At 28.0% G+C, this 26,633-nt stretch overlaps 2 protein-coding genes across 2 annotated transcripts in view; one reads left to right on the top strand and one right to left on the bottom strand.

Annotated features, from left to right (window-relative positions):
* LOC129909081 (uncharacterized) overlaps positions 1-26,633 on the top strand; it is a 64,717-nt gene that overhangs the window by 14,812 nt on the left and 23,272 nt on the right. The window contains exons 3-4 of the mRNA XM_055986033.1: positions 8,194-8,252; positions 11,116-11,264. Of these exons, the coding sequence (XP_055842008.1) occupies positions 8,216-8,252; positions 11,116-11,264 (186 nt within the window). The 5' untranslated portion in view covers positions 8,194-8,215. The remainder of the gene's footprint in view (positions 1-8,193; positions 8,253-11,115; positions 11,265-26,633) is intronic.
* On the bottom strand, positions 21,107-21,882 carry LOC129909082 (pickpocket protein 28-like). The gene is made up of 2 exons (XM_055986034.1): positions 21,610-21,882; positions 21,107-21,555 (listed from the first exon to the last, which is right to left on the bottom strand). The coding sequence occupies exons 1-2, from the start codon at positions 21,858-21,860 to the stop codon at positions 21,231-21,233; spliced, it is 576 nt and encodes a 191-aa protein (XP_055842009.1). The 5' UTR covers positions 21,861-21,882; the 3' UTR covers positions 21,107-21,230.

Below are 26,633 nucleotides of genomic sequence, written 5' to 3'. Positions count from 1 at the left end.
TTCATTACATTAATTTTTTTATTTTCAAAGATTACAAAAAAATTATACTATTAAAAATCCAAATATTTCTTCTAAATAATAAAACCATTTTTTAACAATACGCAAAAATTATTAAAATAATTTATTAAAAACAATCATTTTTTATGAAAAAAGTGAAAAAATCATTTCCATCACCCAAAAATTCATTTTTTTGATATAACAACCTATAACAAATTTTATATCACCTGAAAGCTTATTGCTTCAGCTCAAAATATATATATATCGATCATGTCTATTAGGCATCTACAAAAAAAGCTAGAATTTTTTGAACTCGATCACGCTATTGAATCAATTTTTTTTTTTAACCTATAAAATATATATGTAAAAGCTTATAATTTCACCTTTCATATGACGTTTCAATCTTATTTCTGCGATGCCTATAAAAAAAGTTAGAATTTTTTAAAGCCAACCATGTCGAAATTCCAAACTGAGATTACGGTACTTCCCACACTGCTGGTGGCTGATCTCCACAGGTGTTTTGAGGTATTTCGCAAGTTTTTTAATTTAACATTGTGTAGCTTGTAGTGAATGTACAGTTATGTGTGATATACCAAATGAAAGGTTACATCACCAGAACGCTCAATAAAGTTCAATCAAATTCGTATTTGCTTTAGATCAAAAGATATAACCTGTTGAATAATAAAACATTATTTTACCGTTATCTGGTGACTACAAAATTGTTTGACATTTTGCACAGATATAGTACTTTCTATTATCTATCTAGAATATAAATTTTATTTATTTATCTGTTGAAGTAAAAGAGATAAAAATAAAAAACGGTTAAAAAAAGGTCAAAAAACTTGGGACAAAAAAACTTGTTTTTTTCCGTTATTCGGTCAAAAACCATTTTGAAATGCCAATTTTTTGCACATGTATGCGCAAAGTCATAGAATACATGCTCTATAAACTTGAAATTTTTTGAAAGCTACAAAAAAATTTAAAAAAATAAAAACTCACCCAAAAATACCCCAAAATAAGTCAGTGTTTTTCAAAAATTATATGTATAACATTTCATTTTAAATTATTTTCGAGATCTGGGACATATTTCTTAGGAGGGTCATTTTAGACCACCCTCCGCTAATTTTCCTTCTTTCTCAATTTTAACTTGTTTCAAAACTTTTCCCTGTTCTTCTAAAGTTTTTCACGGAATTTTAATTTAAAATGTATCTATCCGAGAATACAGTGTGTAGGTCAAAAGCAAAATATTTTTGTAAAAAAATATTAAAATTGTTCTTAAAATTTCTAAAATACACTTTTAAACTTGTAGTTTTGGCCATCAAGTATTGTCATTTTACTTCTTGTACAAAAAAGTGTGGTTACTCCTGACACTAACTTATTAGAATTTATACTTCTTTTAGCTTTAACTACATTGGCTCAAAAAAGAGAAAGAAATTCAAAAATTACCCTTAACAAACTTAATCTTATTTTTGAGTTATGAAAACTTAAAGAAATTGTACAGAGAGCTTAGAATTAAGTTGGGAAACAATTTGTACACTCTTTTTCATAAATAAAAAACTATTGTTTTTTTTTAGATTTCAATGTAGGTAGTTATACGACTTTATCAATGAAATCAATTGAAAATACAATAAAAAATTGAAAATCTGAACGAATTTTTCAAAATTATGCTAAGCTTTAATATTTCGACAGCTTGGATCCTTTTGTTCTTTTTCAAACCAATTATTTTTTGCAAAGAAATTTTTTGCATTCTTACATTTTCCAAATAATTTGTTCAATTTTTGTAAATGCTTTTGCTAATGTTTTATTAGTTTAGCATTTTTACAAACCAAATATTTTACACTAAAAAATTTCATTTAAAAAAAAAATCTTCGAATCGCAAAGCAACACTTGGATTAAAAGTTGATTAATTAACATTTGTATTTAAAGATTAAAATGTGCTTTTCTTTTTATTTTAAACAAAATTGATCAGTGTTTTTCAAAATTAATTGAAATCTTTGTTTAAAATAATAAATATAAAATTAAATTTAAAAAAAAACTTAAAAAAGAGCATGATTATCTTTCATAATCCAAAGGCCAACAAAAAATACATTTAAATGCAAACAATTAAAGTCATGATTTACAAATTAGTATCACTATCCAAATTTTGCAATCTTCCTGAAAAAAAAAAAACATTTTAAAAAAATTAGTACATTATAATACTAATTTTAGCAAAAGATTATTTTAACTCATTGACAACTATTAAAACCCACAATTTAAATCCAAACCAGTGGCATTTGAAAATATAATAATAAAAACTTTAAAAAATTAACATACTGTATGATCATACATAAACCCATACAAGATTGGCACTCACATTGAGATTTTTTTTTTGCAAAATGTTAAATGTGTGTTACCATCGTCTTCTTAGCTTCATTTAACGCGTTGGTGGATTTTTTTACGAATAGAAAAATTATAATAATTGAGAGATAAAATAAATGATGAATTCGAGATGACATAAAAAAGTATTTAACCAATTTGTTATGAGAACTTGTTTATATTTTTTTTTTAACATACCCACATAAAAACTTATCTCAGTCAATAGTTGGATAAGAGGTCTAAGAAAAAAAACAACCTTGAACTTTTAACATTTTCTGATACTTAAAGCGAATCATTGGTTTTTTTTTTTAATGTCACAGAAAAGTAATAAATTCATTCAACTTTGGAAGTTAGAAGGTATTTTTTTTTTTTTTTTAATTTTCGAAACAAATGTAAGACAAGAATAGAAGATAATAAATTATTATGAAGAGAATTAAAAAGTATCTTTCTGTCGATAAGGTAGAAGAATTCTATTTTTTATAGTTTTTTTTAAATTTTTTAAAACCATCGAATATCAAAAGATTAACCGAAATAAATTCTGCGATGCATTTTAATGGTTCTTCGTCAAAATTATTTTTCAATCCACACGTAGGTAGGTTGTCTTCAGTAAAGTACTTACATACTTTAAGTCATTGCCTGTCCAAATGTACATGACCGTTCTTGATGTATTTATTATTCCACTCTTAACTTGTTCTTATTTGAGTCAACGCAGTTATTATAAAAATGTGATGTGAATTTTAAATGAAATTCTTATTTTCAAAAAAAGAGACAAAAAAAAACCGCTAAAGCAAATAACATCATCTACAAAAAGAATTACCTACTTCACCTCGAGAAAATATTCATTCAATGTTTCAATGTTAAGTTTTTAGTTTTTGTTATTTTTTTCTAAAGCAACAAAAGAAATATCTTCTCATTCCGAAGCTATAAGAATATTGAATTCTTTATTGTCTGGGCCACTTGATCGTTCATCACAATAAGTCGAGTTCAAAATTACATACATATAACCCACGTCTTTTTGTAAGTCTTGTCTGAAGTAACCACAGAATTAATGTGGGATGAACTTTGCGTAGGAATGAAAATAGTGCTCTTCACAATTTATCATTAAAAAAATCGTAATTCTTATCCTTAACAACTTTGTTTGACCCTTATAAACTCTCGAAATCGAAAGCTAGGATAAAATTAATTAATGTTTTTTTTCTGACAGACACCTCCTTGATGCAGTTAAGTGTCAGAATAAACTCCGATAACTCTACTGAAAGATCAATGACTTCATGATCATTTTGTACTGGCTGACTAGCTTGTGGCATGGCATTCTGTGTGTCCTCACCGAATATTAATGATAACACATTACCTACAGAAAATTCACGTAGAATTTTTAAGTAAGCAAAATTTATTCTGACCATAATTTTGGCACAGGTCTTAATGAAAGACTGCCTTATAACAATAATTTGTTCAGGAATCAGGAGGAACATTATTCATTTTGTTGGGCTTATTTGTTTGTTGTAAGCTGCGGATAACACAGCTGTTTATTTTAATAAATAAAATAAACATGGCGTTGGTGTTAAAAAAATAAAGATAAAACAAACAACAAATTCAAATGTCAATGCACTTTGTTCTAAGCAGTGAAAAACATGAATTTACTGTGTTTACTTCTTTGGACACATAAAAGTTTGTCAAAAAAAAAAGTCAACTTTAAGCGAAATGATAAATTAATGTTCAGTTGTGAGGTATAAGTAGTTTTCGAAAAAAATTCATCTCCAATTTGTTCGAAATCGGAGAATTTTCAATCATTTTGGCTCCACCTGGGGAGACAAACCCGGACTTTGACTATAAAATAGAGTTTACTCCACTTACGGAATTTGTTTTTATATCATTTTTTAAATACACACATAATTTTATTTTGAATAAATTTGTCCTTAGTCATTTTGGGTTAAAATGAGTAAAATTGAAGCTATTATATAAAAACGGTACCAACCTTTTGACGTGATAACGTCTTATAAATCGATGATCCACAAAAAAGTGACGCCATTTTCTCCCGTTCCACTCTCGCACTTTCGCAGTGCGGCAAAAATTTCAATTAAAAATTAAAAATAAACTATTAGAGATACAACAATCTTCTAAAGCTTATTTGAAAGATAATAACCTAAAGTGATAGGGTAAATAGGGGTAAAACAAAATTTCAAAAAATTGGCTATTTTCTAAACGCGACAATGTAAAGAGTTGAATTTTTTAATCAGTAGATAAATTTATTGCGAGTGTCACAACGGTATTGAAAAAATTTAAAAAATTTCAAAACCAAGCTATTAATGGTTTTCTAAAACTAAAACATGAGGTAGACCTTTGACAAAGTATTTTGGGGTACTTTTGGGTGAGTTTTTATTTTTTTAAGTTTTTTGTAGCATTCAAAAAAACTCAAGCTTATAAAACATGTAGTCTATGACTGTCTATGACGCATACATGTGCAAAAAATTGGTATTTCAAAATTTTTTTTTGACCGAATAACTTGAAAAACAAGTTTTTTTGTCCCAAGTTTTTTTTTACCTTTTTTAACCCCTTTTTATTTTTATCTATTTTTCTTCAACAGATAAATAAATGAAATTTATATTGTAGATAGATAATAGACAGGATTATATCTGTGCAAAATGTAAAACAATTTTGTAGTCACAATTTTCATATAACGGTAAAACAAAGTTTTATTATTCAACAGGTTCTATCTTTTGATCTTAAGCAAATAAAAATTTTATTTAACTTTATTGAGCATCCTGATGATGTCACCTTTCATTTGGTATATCACACATAACTGTACATTCACTACAAGTTACACAATGTTAAATTAAAAAACTGGTGAAATACTTCAAAACACCTGTGGAGATCTGTAGATCTGTTGATCATGAACAGCCACCAGCAGTGTGGGAAGTACCGTAATCTCAGTTTGGAATTTCGACATGGTTGGCTTTAAAAAATTCTAACTTTATTTCTAGGCATCGCAGAAATAAGATTGAAACGTCATATGAAAGGTGAAATTATAAGCTTTTACATGATATACAATTTTTTATAGGTTGTCTAAAAAAAATTGATTCAATAGCGTGAGAACATAAAATTATATGTTTTTTTTTTTTGCTTTTTTTGATGAAAATTGATCGAGTTCAAAAAATTCTAGCTCTTTTTGTAGATGCCTAATAGACATGATCGATATATATATTTTGAGCTGAAGCGATAAGCTTTCAGGTGGTATAAAATTTATTATAGGTTGTTATATCAAAAAAATGAATTTTTGGGTGATAAGTGATTTTTTCACTTTTTTTCATAAGAAATGATTGTTTTTAATAAATTATTTTAATAATTTTTGCGCATTGTAAAAATTTAAAAATGGTTTTATTCTTTGGAAGAAATACTTGCCTTTTAAATGGCATAATTTTTTTTGTAAGATTTTAAAATAAAAAAAATAATATAATGAGAAAATAAAAAATGTAAACATTTAGCTTTTTCTTGTAAATTATGATTGTTTGAAATAAATAAACGCTGCAATTGACTCATTTTAAACAAAAGCACACAACCTGTTTTCTTACGACGTTATCACGTAAAATCATCGTCGGAAAACCGGCTTTGCAGACAACCTCTTTTTAATAAAAATAAAGAATTGTACTGTTAAACAAATAAGTTTTATTTTTATTACTTAACGTGATGTTTCTAAGCTTAAACTTTAAATTAAACATCTGAAATCAATACAAATTTTAGGTGCACTGATCTAACAACATTATCATTTTAAAAATCTTTCCTTATTATTGGATACCGCTTATTATTACCTTCAGCTAAAACAATCTTCATGTCAAAAAAAAAAATAGTAAGAAATATAACAAAATTTAAATAGATTCTGTTTATTTTAATAAGAAATCTTACTGCCTTAAAGTGAGCACCATTTTAATTTAAAATTCCTCATTTTTCTCTGTGTAAACTATTGAAAATTTTTCATTTTACACTTGAAAACTTGAGTCATTTATTTAAAAAACATCGTTTTAAAGGCTGCTTAGCAAAATTATGTTGTTTTTATTGACCAAAAAAATCACTAAAAAAAATCTATAATCTACGAACTTGCTCTGAAACTTTTTTTTCCATTCTTGTATATGTTTTCATTTGTTATCAAAAGACATTTAAATTTATTTATCTTATACATTTTTTTTTCGCTGTGTACTTTAACATGTAATAAAACTATGAAACTATGAACCCAAACGAAAAAGTCACAACCTGTTGTCCTTCAGACGAAACAAATTGATGTGGGTAACAAGTTTATTGTTGGGTTGCTCAATGTTAAATTGAAAACTGACAGTAACATCTCTTATTCAGATAACTACAATCCTAAGAAAAAAAAAACCACATGCATTCATGTTAAATCACATTGTAAATAGTAATTATTTTATTAATTTATAGTTGTTGAAAGCATTTTATGATGATGATTGTTTAAAATTGGTTAATGTTCAATTTGACCCAAAAATTTCTAGGTCTCATTTAATATTTCACATATTTCGCCCTAAAATCAATTTCAATAAATTAATCTGAGACACTCTCGTTTTTTATTTAAAATTAATTTTCTGTTAAGATACACACAACACAAGTGTACTTGTCTTTCTGGTTTTGTAAGTAGGTTTTTTATTTATAACTAAATCATAACAAGGATCGGCGTAAAACAACTTTGTCTCTTTTAGCAGTTTTCTGGTTTTTTAAATTTATAATTCGATGATTGGGCGAGAGTTTCGATTTCATTATGGATCGATAAGTAAGGTGGGTACAAAATTACGCAAGTAAAATTTTCTGTATGGTTTATATTTATATTTGTATGCGATGTCTGGTGTGTTTATATGTATTATTAACCTGAATAAGCATCTTGATTTTTTAAGTGTCTTAATCCATCAAAAAAAAAAAAAAAAAAAAAAAAAACCGGCCGGTTTACATTGGGTCAACTAGTATATTGAAATTACCTATATACGTATAAGATATGCACGAACTTTCTGTTTCGAAATAGTTTAGTTTTCTAATAAGATTGGAAGGAGCAGACATTAAAATATCAAAGGTTAAATCTTCCCTTAAGACTTATTCGTGAGATTTCTCGATTTTCTCATAATCTTTGTTTATAGGTGCATGTGCATTGTGCATACTTAAAAAAAAAAGTACGTATACACCCGAGTGTACGATTCATTTTTGTTAATATAAAATATTCCAACCAAATAAAACTGTCAATTTAAAATAATAAATAACGATCAGTTTACATTTTTAATAAGAAAAAAATAAAAATTACATTTAATAAAAGACTTCAAGGCATAATTGAATAATATTATTCTTTTGGTTTTTTTTTTTTTACTTAAAAAACCTGTGCAATACAATGAAGGTACCTGATAGTATAAATGTTTGCATGTATGCACATTATCTAAACTCTGCATACTCCACAAGAACGAGTACTTTACCTTGCTTTTGTCTGTTTCAGGAAATTCCACAAAATGAAGAATGTTAAGTTGGGACAAAACACGAATTGCGTGTTTTCATATTAATTAAATCTTTCAAGCGAAAAATAAAAAAAAAAAAAACATTTAATTTACAAAAAAAAACGAAAGCGTGAAAATAAAATTGCATTGAAAACACATTTCTGAAAAGAGTAAGCGACATGCTTGCAGCAACAGTTTTGAATTTATTAGTTTTTTTTTTAAACAAATCGGTATATTTTTTGTCTTAAATTTATTTGTTTGGTCCACTAAAAAAAAAAAATTATTGTTTCATAGATTTTATTTTATTTTTCTTATTATATACATTTTTATATGTTTTTAATTAAGAGTATTCTTTTACTTACAGGTTGTCTTACTTTTCCTAAACAATGAGAAGAGCCAAAAGATGGCTTCTGATATTTGCAGGTGAGTTTGATGCGATAAATATTCATGCGATTTTTGTCATGTTTTTATTCTGGTAGTAGCTCGTGGTTTGAACTGTTTTATTTTTTTTTCCTAACTGTTACATCAGGAAAGCCTCACCCCATTTATTTTAGCTAAACCAAAATTTGTTTGATAACTTTTCTATCGAAAACAGTTTTTATTATTTTACGAAGTTAAACAAATAGGTAATTTTAAAGCTTCTAGCGCCCCCTATTTGTCAGAAATGCGACTATTTACAGAATAATCAAGAAATTTCAACAGATCTGATGAAACGGTTATCCCAGGGGGCTTGGATGCCATCATTTGACGTCTTTTTCCTTCAGACACAGCTTTTTATATTAATAAACGGTCCATTTTATTGCACATTTACGGTTACATTTGAAGCTGTTGAAACAAGATTGTCAACTTAGTTTTTTTTTAACTTTGGTTTTTTTCGGTGTTTTTATCCATAATTTGTGAGAAAAGGGGCAGTGTCCTTCTTAAAACTGATTTGAAGGACTTTAATATTATCCTGACGTTAATATTAAGTCGATTTAAGTTTGATTTTCGAAGTGGGGCCATTTAAAAAAGTTTATCTGTTTGTTTATCAATATTAGAACAATTTCAATAAAAAATACTTTTTAAAACCTTTATAAATTGTTTTCATAGCATTAAAAGAGGTTTTTTAAGTGACTGTATTTTCCGTAAAAATGTACGCACTGAAATTTTAAATTTGTATTGTTTTTTAAAATTAACATTAAAATTTTTTTGAACAAAACCATTTTTTTTGCTTAAATTTCAAAAAACAAATGATAGCAAAAGATTCTGTAGGTAATTTAAGGAAACAAAATATAAGGGAGTAGAGAACAATCTTCCATCGCTTAAGCGATAAATGCAATTTTCTCACAATCTGACTTCAAACACAAAAAAAATATTTTAAAAACAACGGCAACACCTACAATATTTTAAAATACATTTTTAAAAAGCCAGAAGCTCATACTTATCTCTAATTTTCTCAAAGACTTTGGTAAATAAGAACTTTAAATTTTTGCTTTTTGACTTTCAACAGTAAGGGTTATTAAAATAATAAAAAATAATTTGTTTAGATGTTGAACTTTGAAAAAAAAATAAAGATAAAGTTTTTTTCAAAACTTGTATTAAAAAAAGTTCTTCGAAAATGAAATGCTTTTTAATTTTTTTCATAAACCCTAATACATATTGACATTTCATTTTATAATTTCAAATCATAATAAATGCGGCCAAAAAAATTTGAAAATAAATGCATTTTATATTACGAAAAAGTTTAAAAAACGACATCTTAAAATTTTTTCAATATATTTTTTTTTTTTTTTTTCAAAAATCTGAGTTCAGATACCATTCTTTCAAAAGCCCTTAATTCAATTAACTTAATTTAAATTTTACAAATATGACTAGGCTTCTAGCTTTTTAAAAATGTATATTTAAATATTGTAGGTGTTGCCGTTGTGTTCAAATATTTTTTTTGTGTTTGAAGTCAATTAATAAGAAAATTGCATCTATCGCTTGAACGATAGAAGACTGTCCCTCACTCCTATATATTTTTTATCCTTGAATTACCTAGACAATCTTTTGCCATCAATTAATTTATGAAATTTAAGAAAAATTAAAAAAAAAAATTTATTTTGTTCACAAATCTAATCTATAGACTTTAAAGTATTTTTAATTACCGACGTTTGAAAAAAAGATCATCAAAATCTAAGCTGTTCGGCCGGGTTCCCTAATATTGCCAATTTTTGAGCTTTAGTTACTCCACTAATAATGATTTTTTCAAAAGATGGTTTTATAACTCGAACATTCTGGTTTTGAGAAATTACAATAATGAGCACAATGATTTTGTTCATGCTACGTGATTTTTGTTGGTCTAAAAACTTGGAAAAAATTTTCCAACTTAACTACTATATGAATCGGCTTAAATTTTTTTAAAAGTTCGATACCAACATTTTGACGCTGAAATATTGAATTTTGGAATATTTTTTTTTTAATCTCTTAATTTTTTCTGCTTGTTTATGTAAAAGCTACAAATGTTTTGTGTAGAAAAACTAAGGATTTAAATTTAAAAAAAAATTAAATATAGTCGCAGAAATCACTTTTGTTTTTTGTAATAATTCATTTACTGTTTGGTATAATAAAAGTCATTTACAATTTTGGGAATGATTTTTAAAGAGAATTTATTTGTAAATATCATGCTTTGATGTCATATTTTAAAAAAGTTGCACTGCAATCCAAATTAGCGAACAGGCGGTGACTTCATATACCTACCTATCTATCATTACACATAATGTAAGTCAAGTATATTACCTAATGAAAAATATATACAATGTATGCAACACTATACCAAACTATTTAAAAATCAATTTGTTCACACATAAAACATAAAAAAAACAATCAAGTTTATTGAAGATCATTCACATTAACATCATCATCATAATCTTCTTAGTATTCATTAATAATAAATTAATTTTCGAAAAAAAATTAAACATCCACTAATTGACATTTCATTCAACCTATTAACGCCCATCAACCTTTTTATTTATTTTTTCTTCTTCAAAATGTCAAAGATGAAAATATCAATATAAGATATTGTATGTTTAACAAACGATATAAATAAAAACGAGTAGATATATGAATTTATTAAAAAAAAAAACCTGTTAAGCTTTGCAAATTTAAGCTTTTACCAAAAATAAATTTACAAATTCAAGCTTGATTAGTTTGTAACACTTCAAAAGGTTTAAATTTATTGTGTCAACATTTTTAATCTTAATCTTAATTTTATCTCTTTTGACTCAATTACTTAAACTAATGTTTGTGTGTTTTTTTTTTTGTTCAGCTCTTTTGGGATTTATGTCACACACCGGGGCTTTAAGACCAGGTTTTCCTAAGCCCGCATATACAACATCAACAACAACCACCACCACAACGACAACAACAGAAGTTCCGGAAACGACTGTAGCCGTTGTTGAAGAGACTGAAGCAAAAGTGAGTTTAATTTTTTTTTTTTTTTATAAATATTTATAATTTTTTTTAAATGAATATTTAATATTTCTCAGTAAAAATACAAAAATTTATTTAATTATCATAAATTTTCCATTTAAAATAGTTTAAATAAAGTTTAAGTTCTGCTTTCATAAAATCGAAACTAGACAAAAAAAATTAATAAATTTGGTATTGAACTTTCGTATTATATTGACTTGACCTAGGCAAACCATAATATATACCTAATGGCTTACAAAGTTGTCCCAATTACACAGTTACCTCTTTGAGACAATTTACAGTTACCTAATGCAATTTAACTATAATTTCAAATTGTTGTTGTTGTTGCTATTGCAAATTATCATATACTTTGTGACCAAGTTCGTGTGGGTGCAGAAAGAGGCAATTATATTGGTAAGTGCTGCGCTAGTGCATGCCTTACCTAGTGTTGGTACTTGTTGGTGACTTGGGAAAGCAAAATGGACAATGGAGTATCCAAACAATAACAAACAATAAGAAGGTCATTCTACTATCTATGTACATAGCTTTTGGAGCTAAGAGAAAAATGGAAATGTTTTGTTTTTAATTCCAAGTCAGTAAGTTAGTAAAAGTGATTTTGTTGAAGTAATTGAAGTTGTTATCGATATACATAAATCATTTAGTTGGGAAAGTAATTTTTTAGATTCATTGTTGACAGTAAGATAATCATATTTTTTTTTGCTATTTTAGCATCTTTTTGATTTAAAAAAAAAGCTATCGTTTTTGACTTAAAAGAGAAAACAATCTTTTATCACGAATACAAATTTTTTTTAATTTGTTAATATGTTGTCTTATAAAGGCAAAAATAATGCTAAACTGCTCTCGTTCCACTTTGATTTAAAATTTGTAAAACACTCTTAAGCCAATTTTAGGCTTTATTACAAAAACTTCGTTTTTTGTTTAATTTTTATAAAAGCAAGCCGAATCAGACACTCTTTTCCGGTCATACGAAAAACTGAAATGAAAAATTTATCACCATTTAAAATAAATTCAATTTGTCAATTATTTTGTCGAATATTTATAATTAAAACAAATTAAATCAAAATTTTAAAACAATCAAAAATAACGCTTATTTGCATTTAATTCTTAAATTCCAAAGATGCTCACTTTATAGAATTTAATAAATACTTACCTTTATTTTTACATATTCGTCAAATGTCGAAAAAGTCGTTTGTTGCTCTTAGTTCTTGGTATGAATATTACAAGAAGTTCCAAAGCAATTTTTTTTCGATAAAAGCGATCGGTTAAAAATGTTTGCTATCTTAAAAATTGTCATAATTCAAAAACACGGTTTTTAATTCCCATTTTGGAAATGGCAATAACTTTTAACTCATTGCTTGTATCGAAAAAGATGCCATGAAACTTTTAGCAGGGAATTCTTTTGTCTGTTAAATGAGTGTAATTTGTTTTCCAACAACAAATTGAAATTTTGAGTATGAATTAATATTATCAGTTTTTTTAGTCATTTTTTTTTAAATGGGTCTATGAAATTTTTTGAAACTTTGTTTTTATGATCTTTTGAATGGCACTCTTTCTTTTTTTTTAACATTTGAAAATTTGTATGAAATTAATAAAAAAAAAAAACAACTTTAACGATTTTTTTCTAAAATTTCTTTTAAGTACACGAAATTAATCGAAAAGCTACCTTTAGATATAAAAACCATTTATACTAAGATATTTTTGTAATTTAAAAAATTATTTTTTTTACATTTCTTATAAAATTAAACTATAAAAGCTAAATATGATGATGACTTACACTTTTTTGTGAAAGCAGAGTGTTCATCGATTTATAATACAATATCACGTCACTCGTTTTAATCTTGACTCTAATAATCTAAAATCCTTACTTAATGTCATAAAGGAATTTCAATTAGAATACAATTTAATTTTTTTAAATAAGTTTTTACATTTGTTTTTAATCGTTTTAATCGCAATATTTAAGCCTAGTACGCAGCTGAAGCGAAACGAAATTTTCCATACAAAAATTCGATGACGAAATCTTGAACGTAATTAAATATGTTTTGTTATTGCTTTAAAACTTATTTCTGATGTTTTTTCTTGATTTTTTTTTTTATTTGTGTTTTTATTATTTTTACTTTGCTATAATACCCGATGGTATTATTTCGTTAACATGTTCGCTGTTGACTTTGGAGATTGGAGACTTCAAATTTTCGCTTCAGCTGCGTACTAGGCTCAAAAGAAAAAAAAATATTTTTCTACAATCTATTTTATAACCTTTTCGAAAAAAAAACAAATAACACTAATTTTTTATTATTAATCTACTCACCTAAAATCAAAATTTCAAAAATCAATGTTTTTTAAATTAGAGATTTTTTTAATGTCGTTTTCGATTGGAATCACTCAAGGATTCACTCATTCTGAAATCCAATAAAACAGTTTGAATTGCTTCCACTCAATTCTATTTTTTTTTGTGTTTGTGTTTGTTTTTCTGTGAAATTTAAAATGTCAAATATGGCATAAGACTTGAAAAATAATTAATATGTGAAGAAAATAGTAGGTACCTTATATTCAACAAATTAATCCGGAATTCGTTTTGCAAAATATTTTAAAAGCTTAATTTATTTGTTTGAAAATAAATAAACAAATTAATTTCAGAAAACGAAAAAAATTTGAATGAATAATAATAATAAACAATGATTGAGTGTATCTTTGACATGTGAGTATTCATGTATTAGTGCTTCTTGATTTGATTCTGATTTGAAATCAAGCAGAGAATTTCTCTTCTGAGAAGCGTTCTGGCTGTCATTTTCATGCCAATAAAACGGTTTCAGAAGTCTTCTGAATGATTCCGGACGCTTCCAACAACCTATAAGATTGAAATTTTAGTCATATGTTTTTATTTCAAATAAAAAGAGGTCACACAAAAATTTGTTAATTTTTCTTCTGATTTGTTTTTTCATGGAACGATTTAAAAAATTTATTTCTTTTTACACATTATACATTCTTTTCCAAAATTTATTATGTATTTCTCATACTATACTCATACAATTATGTTTTTAACAAAAAAAAAAAAAGAGTCATTTTAGCACAATATTTTAACTGGAAAATGCTCAAAAGAATAAGCTTTTTTAAATATGCTTTTCAGCCAACTCGAATTTTTCATCAAAATTTTCCCCACGTTGTTTCATCTCAAGGTGTTTCTTTCTTCGCATTCTCAAATTTATACACAATCTAACTGTACAAAAATAAATTAACTCAACAATACTCAATGTCGAAACACCCATAAATAAACCAAATAAACCACCACAATTGGCAAGAAAATCCGTTGTCCCATATAATTCTGAACGTTTTGAAGCTAAAAATTGAGCTTCTTTAAATGAAATCGACAGCAGTGCCCCCTGGAGTCTGAAAACAGATACAAATTTATAAATGTCTTTTTAAGATAAACAAATCTTATATTACCCAGGATTTTCTTCCATATATTCGGTATATTTGCTAGCTTCCAAAAGTCCAACAAAATCATAGTCTGACAATGAAGTTTCAACTTCATATACAATAGAAGTACATGATGGTAGACAATTGCAAAACGAATCGACTCGGTGGGTTTCGGAAGAACTATGAAAGCTTAGTTGAAATTGTTCAAGTAGAAGGGCGTCTTCGGCATCGTTAATACAAAGGAAACTGCCAGCTCCACAAACTGGCATTTCAGCAGTTCCTGAAAATATCAAGCCAACATTTGTCAAAGTGTATTCAATTTTTATCTATTCACTCATACTTGGCATAGAAAACTTAACACAACCACATTTTGCCATTGTGAAATTTGATAAACATTCCAATTCACAATTTCTTTGAGTGTAAAGCTTGAAAAACTTCAAATACCTTTCTTTTTGAGTATAACATTGTCGCCTGAAAATATTCAAAGCTTAAAAAAACTGCACCAAAATGCGCATTAAAAAGTTATACAAAGTAGTGAGAATCTTTGGTTTGAGTGATATTGAAATTTCATGATCAAAAGAAGCGTGAAGAAAACGCTGTGACGCTTGTGGAATCTCCCCCGGAGTATGCAACAAAATCTTGAAACCCTGATTAGGTCCACGGCACAATAGATCTTGATCGGATTTTTTACCTTGAAGGCTCAAAAACAAACCAGCCCTCGAACCTGAACCTAGTGCTCGAAACGGAAATGTTTCTGGTCCAGCTTTTTTATCATAACCATCGTCAAGATTCCATTCTAACTTTCCCCTTTCCTTTTCATCAATGCCTAAGCCATCAACGAGACTGAAATTCATAGTTATTTTATATTAGTATTAATTTTTGTATAGTATTTGAACATTTTCACTTACGCCTCTTCCCGATAGATGTCTCTCGCATCCAATGAATTAAAACTATGACAAATTCCTTCTTCTGTAATTATTTTGTGAAACATCATTTCACATTCGTTATCATAATGCGGATAAGTACAATAGTTAAATGTTTCAGTGAAATCCACATTGGTTTCTTCTAAAGCATTTATTAGATCAGATCCATTAGCAAGTATATTGCCATAGCCATAGGTAGTGACAACTGGCCGAGCATTGTGGGAACAAACTTGAGCAAGTGCTTCCATATAAAAATTACTGTAAATTAAGACTCATGAATTTGTAGTCTTTAAGGATATTTCACTTACTCCTTATCTGTTAAATTATCTAAATTTCCTTCTTCTAATTTCCAATACATATCAGTGAAATTGAAAACGTTACGATTTGTTTTAGTTATTGGACATATTGTTACAGTTGGAAATGGTATTTGCCAGATAGGTGTTGATTCTTCAGCAAAACTCATAATTACTGGATCATTATTCCATTTGTCCCATACATTTTTTGTCAAATTAAAACAAATGAAGATTGATACACAGAAGAAGAAGATCCAAAAAAGTCTGTGAATATAAAAAAAGAAAACGTAATTGTAATTGAAAAAATTTGAAGAAAAAAAAACTTACAAATTTATAAGTTATACACTTTTTTAAATAAAGAAATTCATACTTTATTTCTACTAATAAAAAAAGTTGTTTGAATGAATAGCTTCTGAAAAATTAGATTTCAAACGCAAAAATTGCAAAAAAAAATTAAAAATTTTTCATAGTACCTACCTAATTTATTCCAAAATTTTGCGTTTTTTATATCTCCTTTTTGTCTTATTAATTTTTTTTTAATCAAAAACACAAATGTTTTTTAATTTTCCAGAAAATCAAAACTTGTTTTTTTTTTGAAAAAGTATCTTTTGTACAAAATTATGTATATAAATTATGTATACAGCACGAAGGTACAAATAAAATGCATAAAGCTTCTAATTCTTCGAAATAAATCTAATTCTTCTTCTTGAAAGTTTTTAGAATTCTCAATATGATATTTGTTTTTAGCCCAGTCATTTTAGTCATTTTTAAGCCCAATCTGCGGAAAAATTCCTACTGGGCTGAATTTTGGTATGCAGCTTTCAATTTTCATTATTAAGAACACACTTTTTAAACATGGTTCAATTTTAGTTTTGAGCTTGTTATCAATTTTCCAAACATGAATTCCATAGAAAATGTCGTTTGGAGCTTCTCAAGAGAAAAGTTGCAGAATACCTTATAACAGTACAAAATTAGCTGCTGAAAAAGCTTAATGGTAATTTAAGGTTTATACCAAGCTCAAAACTAAAATTGAACCATGTTTAAAAAGTGTGTCCTTAATAATGAAGGCACTTATTGTACAAAAAAGGGAAACATATAACATTTCCAAAAAACGTGGTTCCCCCTTTTGCATAATATTTTTTATCCCAATGTGTACATTTTTATTTTTTTTTAGTTAATTCGTATTAACGTAATAAGATAAGTTAATAAAACTGAAAAAATGTAAGCTACTTCCATAAAAACCTAAAAAATCGAGCAAAATAAACCAAAAATATGTATTTTTTCGTATGTGAGTGCAATTTAGTCACCTTCTCTGCGCTCTACTCGCGAAACGGTTCATCTTACAGACAAATGTCATATGTTGTAGATAATTTCAAGACCATCAATTTTTATATAACCTCTGATGACCTCCGATCAATAAGTCGCGAGATATTTGCGAAAAACTTTTCGTGACCTTTTGACCCCTATAACTCTTAACGCGGACACGATATCAATGTCGATTTTTCACATCTTCATAACAAAGCCGTCATTAAGCTCTATACCAAAATTCAGCCCAGTAGGAATTTTTCTGCAGATAAAATCTAAAATTACTGGACTATTTGTGCAAGAGAAAATTGATTTTCAAAAAAAAAAATTCAAATTTCTTATAAAAATGCAAAACTTAATTTTTTTAACATTTTATTTTCGGTTTGTATTAAAATTAAATAAATACTTTTTTCGGATTTAAAAAAAAACGATTCTTTTTTATATTAAAAGATAGACCTTGTCATAAAACTTACATTTGAATTTTTTAACAAAATCCTTGGAGCCGTTTTCGAAAAATTTCAACTTTACTAAAATCGGTACATGACAAGTACCTATCGTTATTTTTGGTCCTATCCAAAAACCCCTCTGGAGAGTCGCCAAATAACGCTAACGCTTCGACATTAATCGGTCCATCCGTTTAGGCTCTAGCTTCGCATACTCTATCATCGTAATATTACATCTGATTGTTTTCTCAATTAAGATATTTTTGCGAATCCTTATCTTGCCCTATGTGTAGTTATATCGCTGGTAAAAAAGTTGAGATAACATTCAGATGATAGACTTTGGAGACTCTCAAATAATGTTTTATTCAAAAAACAATTTTCTTTTTATGTTTTGAATTTTTTTAATCAAAAATTTTTTTTTTTTGTTATTTGGGTTTTAGATATTAATTAATTATAAATTGTTAAAAAATAGCATTATTTAATACAAAAAAAGTAGATTTTTTAAAAACAACTCATTTAATTAAAATTTCTTTAAAAATGGATCTTAATAAAATAAGTCATATCAAGTGAAAAAATTTTCCCAAGTTTCATGTTGGAAAGAATTTTTTTGAAATTCCTGTCCTTGGTTTAAGAAATAAATATGCAATTATCTTTCAATCACTCCACTTAAAATAAAAATAACACGGTGTAACACTCAAAATATACGCGGGCGGAGACCTATCAGGTTTTGTAGAGCTAGTCGCACTGAATACGAAACGGCATTTGAAAATCCCCTAACACCCCCAAAATCTGGAGTTACGGGCAAAAAACGGTTTTTTGGACCTTCACCCATTGAAAAAATTCTAGCTTCGACAATTTTTTACCCATTTTCGATTTTTTTACAGTTTCTGATAGAAGATAAATATACCTTTTTAACAATGTATAAAACATGTAACTCGGTTAAACCACTTAGAATTTATAAGATGTCAAAGTTCAAAAATTCAATTTTTTTTGTCATTTGCCCAACTTCGGCATCAATTTAAAGTATATGTTTTCAAAACAACATGCTATTTAAAAAATATATTCTAAAACTATATCTATTTCCCAATTGATCGATGTATTTTTTATGAAAATCACTTCAAAATTGGCTTAGAAAAAAAAATTTTTCGATTTCAACCCAGATACAGAAATTCGAACTTTTAGGTATAGAACAAAAATGTTGTTTCGGCACGTAGAAGGATAAGTTGGACGCCAGGATTTGATGAAGAGTTTTTGTAGAGGAGCTCAATACAAACATTTTTTTTCTTTAAGAGGGGGGTCTATCTCCCCCCGTTTAGGTGGGAGGGGCATTTTTCTAAAAAAAAATTATCAAAATAAAAAAAAATTATTAAAAAACAACGGCAACACTTACAGTAATAAATGATACCATTTCCAAAAGGCAAAATTGTGCATTTGATTCTAATTTTTAAATCAATATAATATTACCAATAGTTTTTGAAATAATCGATTTCAAAGTTAAAAATAGGCGAAAAAAAAAAATTTTAAAACTCCTTTTATACTATTTTTGTGTAATTAATTCTCATTCTCAAAGTTTTATTTATCTATTTCTTACATACTATATTGTACCGGTAATTTATTTTTTATTTGGAAAAGCCAAAAGAGATAAAAATCGCAGAATGGCGTTGTTTTAGTAATTTTTTGTGCAAATTGTTACATACTGCATAAGGGTATCGAAGGTTTTTCTTATACAGAAAGAAAGAAATTCTCAGATTTAAAAACTTTTTTTTCTTAATTGTAAGACTTAATAAGTCCGAAAAGAAATTGAAAAATGTATGTTTTTTTTATATAGGTATGTATATAAAAATTTCTAACACAAAACAGTTTATTTTATAAATTTAAAAAAAGCTTAAGAAATAGAAGCCGACTGAACTACCAGTGTGTGTATTGTAAACTATGTTACACTTTTACATGTATAAAAATAAGTTTTTTTTCAATCTCTGATTAAATATGTTTCACTTCCACTTGAAAACACATTTTATTTATAAGCTTAAACAGAAATCTTGTACAATTATAATCCCCTTAAATTTTCACAAAACTTACCGTTCAAGTAGAGGACGTCTTATTTCGCCCATATATCTAATTCCATGAATCGTAGTATTATCACAATATTCCTTAAATATTCCCCAAGCAGCTTGATATTTTGTTCCATATTTAATATGTTTTCGTGTATCGAACTCCGATTCAGCTTCACTATTAACAGTTATTGTATCCTGAAGAGCATGGACAGTTTTTGTGAGTATTTCTGACTTTATCCTGTCAAAATATATGAATTACTATTTTTTAACGTAATAATTTAAAAAAAATTAACAATAAAACAGACCTAGTTGGATCTAATTTACCCATTCTAAGAATACACGTTTAATCAGCACGGTGGGTAAAATATATCTGAAGGATTTTTTTATATTTTAAAGTTGTTAGAAAAAGAGGTGATACAATAGTTAAACATATGCTTCACGAATAAAAAGGGTGTGATTCTTAATGTTTAGTTTTGTATTATTACTTATTCCATAGAGTCCTAAACTGACATCACTGGTTGTTATGAGTAACAGCCTTATAAGGATAAAATCGATGAAACGAAAAATTGGTCTATTTTAAATTTTATTCTTATTAAAGATTCTTAAGAAAAAACTAATAAAATTAATATTTCTTTTTTTATTTAAATGCAATTTTGTATATAAAAATTCAGTTCGTTTCAAGCTTGTTTCCCTGTCAAATCAAATTTAGTATGAAATCCTTCCTCGGCAGCTTCATCAAGTCTTCTCATCTCAAGTCGTTTCTTTCTTCTCATTCTTAAATTTATACACAATCTGACTGTACAAAAGTAAATTAACTCTACAATACTTAATGTTGAAACACCCATAAATAAACCAAATAAACCACCACAATTGGCAAGAAAATCCGTTGTACCATATAATTCGGAACGTTTTGAAGCTAAAAATTGACCTTCTTTAAAGAAAATCGACACCGTAGCCATTTGAATTCTAAAAAAATTATATAAAGATTTATAAAGTTATTTTAAAGTACAGAAAATGGAATTCTTACCCAGGACTATCCATCAAAAAGTCGTACATTTTGAGCGAGGTAAATTGTGAAGCATAATCATATTCAGCCATTGACATTTCAGTCTCGTAAACAATCGAAGAACATGATGGTAAGCAGTTACAATCGGAGGAAATTGGGTTGGTTTCATCAGATTTTTTCAAAGCCATTTCAAATTCTTGAAGAAGAAGTGCATCTTCGGCTTGGTTAACACATAATATGTTAGAAGCTCCGCAAACAGGCATTTCAGCGGTTCCTAAAAAATTGTAAGAAAATCATTCAAATTGAATCTAATATTTCTTGTTAAGCCTTTACTTGGCATAGAAAACTTAACACAACCACAAAGTTTCATTGTAAAATTCGATAGGCACTCCAATTGGCAGTTTTTCTGTGTATAAAGCTTAAAATACCTCAAATGTCTTTCCTTTTGGGTATAACATTTTCTCCTGAAAGATTTTAGAAAATCAATTTATGATAAAAACTAAAAAATTTCAATTACAATGTTGTAATGATTTTCGGTTTGATTGATATTGAAACCTCCTGATTAAATGGAATCTGTAAGAACTGCTGTGAAACCTGTGGGACTTCTCCTGGAGTATTCAATAATATCTTGAAACCCTGAACAGGACCACGGCACAACAAATCTTGATTAGCTTGATTGCCTTTGAGAGACATAAACAATCCACCCCTTGAACCAGCTCCAAGTACCCGATACGGAAATGTTTCAGGACCAGCTTGTTTATCATAACCATCTTCAAGATTCCATTCCAAGGTTTGATTTTCTTGGTCGAACTCATCAACAAGATAATCATAAAGGAAACTAAAAATTATTATTCCTTAATAAACGAATAAAATATGACTCCTTTGTACTTACACCTCTTCCCGATAAATATCCTTTGGATGGAATGCATTAAAACTATAACACAATCCTTCTTCGGTAACTAATTTTTTAAATTCATTACAATAACTAGCAGAATTCCGCCATTTGCAATAGAAAAACATCTCATCAAAAGCCATATTAATATCTTCCAAAGCAGCTATTAAATTTGATGCATTAGCAAACTTATTGCCATATTCTAAACTCTCTAGCCAGTGGGAAAGACAAACTTGGGAAACAGCTTCCATATAATAATTTCTGCAAATTTAAACAAATTTGTAAAGACACATAAGGTTAATTGATCTAAATTACTCTTTATCAGTTATAGTTTCATTTTTTCCTTCAATTAATTTCCAGAATACATCAGTAAAATTAAAAATTTTAGGATTTGATTTGGTAACAGGACATATTGTTATCGAAGGAAATGGTATCTCCCAGATAGGTGTTGATTCTTCAGCAAAACTCATAATCACTGGATTATTGTTCCATTTATCCCAAACATTTTTTGTCAAATTGAAACAATAGAAGATTGATAAGCAGAAGAAAAATAGCCAAAACACACTGTGAATTATAAATTGTGTGAAAAAAAATTAGATTTTTAACTTTTTGATTTATTAGTAGATTTTTAAGCGAATTTGGGTTGAGCTTTTCAAAGACTTACCGTTCCAATAATGGACGTTTTATTTCACCCATATATCTGATGCCATGAATTGTAGTATTGTCACAATATTCCTTAAATATTCCCCAAGCAGCTTGATATTTTGTTCCATATTTAATATGATTTCGTGTATCAAATTCCGATTCAGCTCCGCTATTAACAGTTATTGTATCCTGTAGAGCATGGACAGTTTTTGTGTATATTTCTGACTTTATCCTATCAAGATATAAATTCGTTGAAATTTTAAACATTTTTTTATTATTCGAAATGAATTTAAGTAAACAAACTTTATTTTATCCCTCTTGCCCATAATGAGTATATGGAAGCACACGTTTTACCAGGTTGATGTGTAAAGGATATCTAAAGGATTATTTTGTAGTTTAAAGGCAGAGACGGCCAGTCAGTGACACAGTAATTAAACATTTAAGTAGGGTGTGCTCTTTAATGTGTTATTATTAATTCCATAGAGATTTCTCCTGCATGGTTGATACTTTTTTTATTATTTCAATCTACGAGTATAAGGTTTATATGGTGTTTCTAGCACAGACAGATGTTTCCATAAAGAAAAAAAAACGCAAAATTGATAGTGCTATTTCCTTCTATTCTCAACAATTTATTGAATACCTTATCAAGTTGATTCCACAAAGATAGAGAATCTCCTACATTTATGTAAGATTTGTTTTCAAAGGTGTATAGCGGGCTTTTAAGTATATGAAAAAAAATTTAAAGGACACCATTTCTACATTTTAATACAGTATACATTACTAGAACATAAATCGAATGCAGCTGAAGAGAAGAAAACTTAATTTTTTAGGGCTAACAACTATTGCCATACTTTTCTATTTTGACAATACCTCAAGTTTCAGCTCAACCATTGTGTTCAAGCAGTTGGTATTACTTCGATTTATTCAATAACATTGTTTTGTGTTTTGTTTTTGCATTTTTAGAAAAAAAAAATTTCAAAATCGTTAGAGCCGTTTTTTAAAAAACTTAATTTTTTATAAATAATTTTTTGGAAAAAAGTTTAAAAATAAAATTGTAATGCCATTTTGTAGAAATCACTAATCAACATCTAAAAACAAAATTTCAAAAAAATTCAATGTCCCGTTTTCGAAAATTTGATTTTTCAAACAAAAATTTTCAATTTTTTTTTTAAATCCAAAAATTTTTTTTTTCAAAATTTTATTTTTGGCTTATATTAAAATTATTTAAATGCTTTTTCACAAAAAGGTTTGTTGAATGAGCAGTTTCGGAGCAAATCGGATTTAAGAAAAAAAAAAAACGGTTCTATGGCAAGTAGGGTAGAAGGGGGAGGATTTGCCAGGATTTAGGAAAATTGACTTAACGCAAAGTTTTTACGTTTGTTTTAATTTTTTTATATCTGATATTATTATTGACTTTATTATCTTCACTTAAATATTTTTTTCATCTTGATATATTAATTATTTCTATTTTTAATAATTTATTCAAAAAAACGAAAAGTGATGTGGCAAAGCCTCCCCAGGTGGGAGGCTTTGCCACGGGGGTGGGGAGGGATTGCCAGTTACCTAAATATCAAAGTTAATACAAATAAAACCAATAATCATAAACAAAACTTCTTTTTAGCTGAAAATACGAAGAAGGGATTGATTTTTTAGGATTCTACCATCCTCTTTTGAGGTAGCTCGCTTCTGGCAAATGTACCCCATGGGCTGCATTTGCCAGATCAAAACCTACCCAAAAATAAATGGCAAATGTACCCCACATGCTAATCTTTCCAAAATTTACTTATAACTTTTTTATAAGTTAAACAGTAAAAAAACCAGTTCTACACAGCATAGTAAACATAATTTTCAAAAGATATTTGTATGAAATAGTAATTTAACCAGACAAATATTTAAAATTTACGACGGTTATGTGCCTTTCATATTTTGGTTCTCAACATTAAAAAACTATCACAAGCGTCTAATTTATTTCGTGTCTAGCCAAAAGCTGTCAAACTTTGTAGAAAGTTTTCAATCGTAAATGTGCAACAGAAAATGATTTTTCAGTATTTAATATTCTGTTGGTTTGGAAAAAAACCTGGACTGGCAAAGGTACCCCATTGGCAAATGCTCCCCCTTCTACCCTACCGTTAATAATGATTTTCAAAAATAATATTTTTAATTAGAAGATAGACCTTGTCTTAAAACTTCCAATTGAATTTTTTAAACAAAATCGTTGGATCCGTTTTTGAACAATTTCAACTTTACTAAAATCGGTATATGAAAAGTACCGTTATTTTTGGTCCAAAAAAATTAATTTCAAAAACCCCTCTGAAGAGTCGCCAAATAACGCTACATACCAAGTTTGACATCAATCTAGTTCATCCGTACATCTGACATACAGACGGACCACTTTTTTGGCATTCTCTATCATCGTAATGTCATGGAAAAATGTTATCTCAACTTTTTTTTTGTACGAATGCATATTATGCATTTATATTGATGGTTTTGAATGAACAAAAGTGACTTGTGTGCTCATAACCTTCAATACAAATTTAAAATGGACCTAAATAAAATATGCATTTGGGACTTAGCAAAGCAAACTACCTCGGAGTCGATGGATATTATTTTAACGTTAGTAGTTTAACACTCTTTAATATTTATTTAGTAAAAATTTGATCCATTTAAATGTTATTAGGTCAAAAAGCAACTTTGATTGACTGCACAATCAAAACATTAGGACAAATATGTATTTAAAATTTATCATTAAAAAAAAAACACAACAGATATAAGTTTTATTTAAATTTGTTTTAAGCCTCTTTTTAAGTTTTTTTTTAAGCCTCTTTTCCGGCCAAATCCAACTCTGCGTGAATATTTTCAGTAGCCTCTAAAGCTTGATCAAGTTGCCTCATCTCAAGTCGTTTCTTTCTGCGCATTCTTAGATTAATAAACAATCTGACTGTACAAAAGTACAATAACTCTACAATACTTAATGTTGAAACACCCATAAATAAACCAAATAAACCACCACAATTGGCAAGAAAATCCGTTGTACCATATAATTCGGAACGTTTTGAAGCCATGAATTGATCCTCTTTGAAAGACACCAATACCCTAGTTATTTGAGTTCTGCAAAAAGTGAACATTTATAAAGTTTGTTCATATGTTGATTTATTTATTTCATCGTACCCAGGATTTTCTTTTACATAATCGTCCGCCTTGAAAGCCCTAAATTGTGAAGCAAAATCGTATTCAGCCATTGACACTTCAGTCTCATATACAATAGAAGAACATGATGGTAAGCAGTTACAATCCCCAACAATGAGGATATTTTCAATATCAGAGCTTTTTAAAGCCAATTCAAATCGCTGAAGAAGAAGTGAGTCTTCCGCATCGTTTACACAAAATATATTACCAGCTCCACATACAGGCATTTCAGCGGTTCCTATTAAAAAAGTTACAAACAAAATTTGTATTGTGTCCATTATTTGTATCAATAAGACTTATACTTGGCATGGAGAACTTAACGCAACCGCATTTATGAAATGTAAAATTCGATAGGCACTCCAATTGACAGTTTTTCTGGGTATAGCGCTTGAAATACCTCAAATATCTCTCCTTTAGGGAATAACAATTTCTCCTGTAAAATTTCAAGGCTTACAAGAATCGACTAAATAGATTTCAATAACAATACAATGCTGTGATGATCTTCGGTTTGATTGATATTAAGACCTCCTGATTAAATGGAATGTGAAGGAACTGCTGCGAAACCTGTGGAACCTCTCCCGGAGTATGAAACAAAATCTTGAAACCCTGTATAGGGCCACGACACACTTGATCATTATCAGCTTCTTTACCTTTAAGATTAATAAACAATCCACCCCTCGAACCAGCACCCAGTACCCGATACGGAAACGTTTTGGGACCAGCTTTTTCATCATAACCATCTTCAACATTCCATTCCAACGTTTGGTTTTCCTGATTGTACTCGTCAACAAGATAATCATACCAGAAACTGAAAATAATTATAATTATTCTTTAGCAACCAAATATTTTATTTTAGTTTTTAACTTCTTTTCACTTACACCTCCTTGCGATAGATATCCTTCGGATGGAATGCATTAAAACTATAACACAGACCTTCTTCAGTTACAACCTTGTGAAACTCATCACAATCACCGAAAAAATTCCGAAATTTGCAGAAGAGAAACGTTTCATTAAAAGCTATATTTACTTCTTCCAAAGTAGCTATTAAATCAGATCCATTTGCAAACATATTTCCATAATTAAAACCCTCTAATAAGTGATAAAAACAAACTTGGGAAACAGCTTCCATATAATTATGCCTGCAATTTCAAATCCATTTATCTAGACTCATAAGAATTATTGATGAATTGATG

The sequence above is a fragment of the Episyrphus balteatus genome, chromosome 2, assembly GCF_945859705.1.
Source record: "Episyrphus balteatus chromosome 2, idEpiBalt1.1, whole genome shotgun sequence".
Classification (NCBI taxonomy): domain Eukaryota; kingdom Metazoa; phylum Arthropoda; class Insecta; order Diptera; family Syrphidae; genus Episyrphus; species Episyrphus balteatus.
Note: the sequence above shows the minus strand (reverse complement) of the source record. Positions and strands in the feature narration are given on the sequence as shown.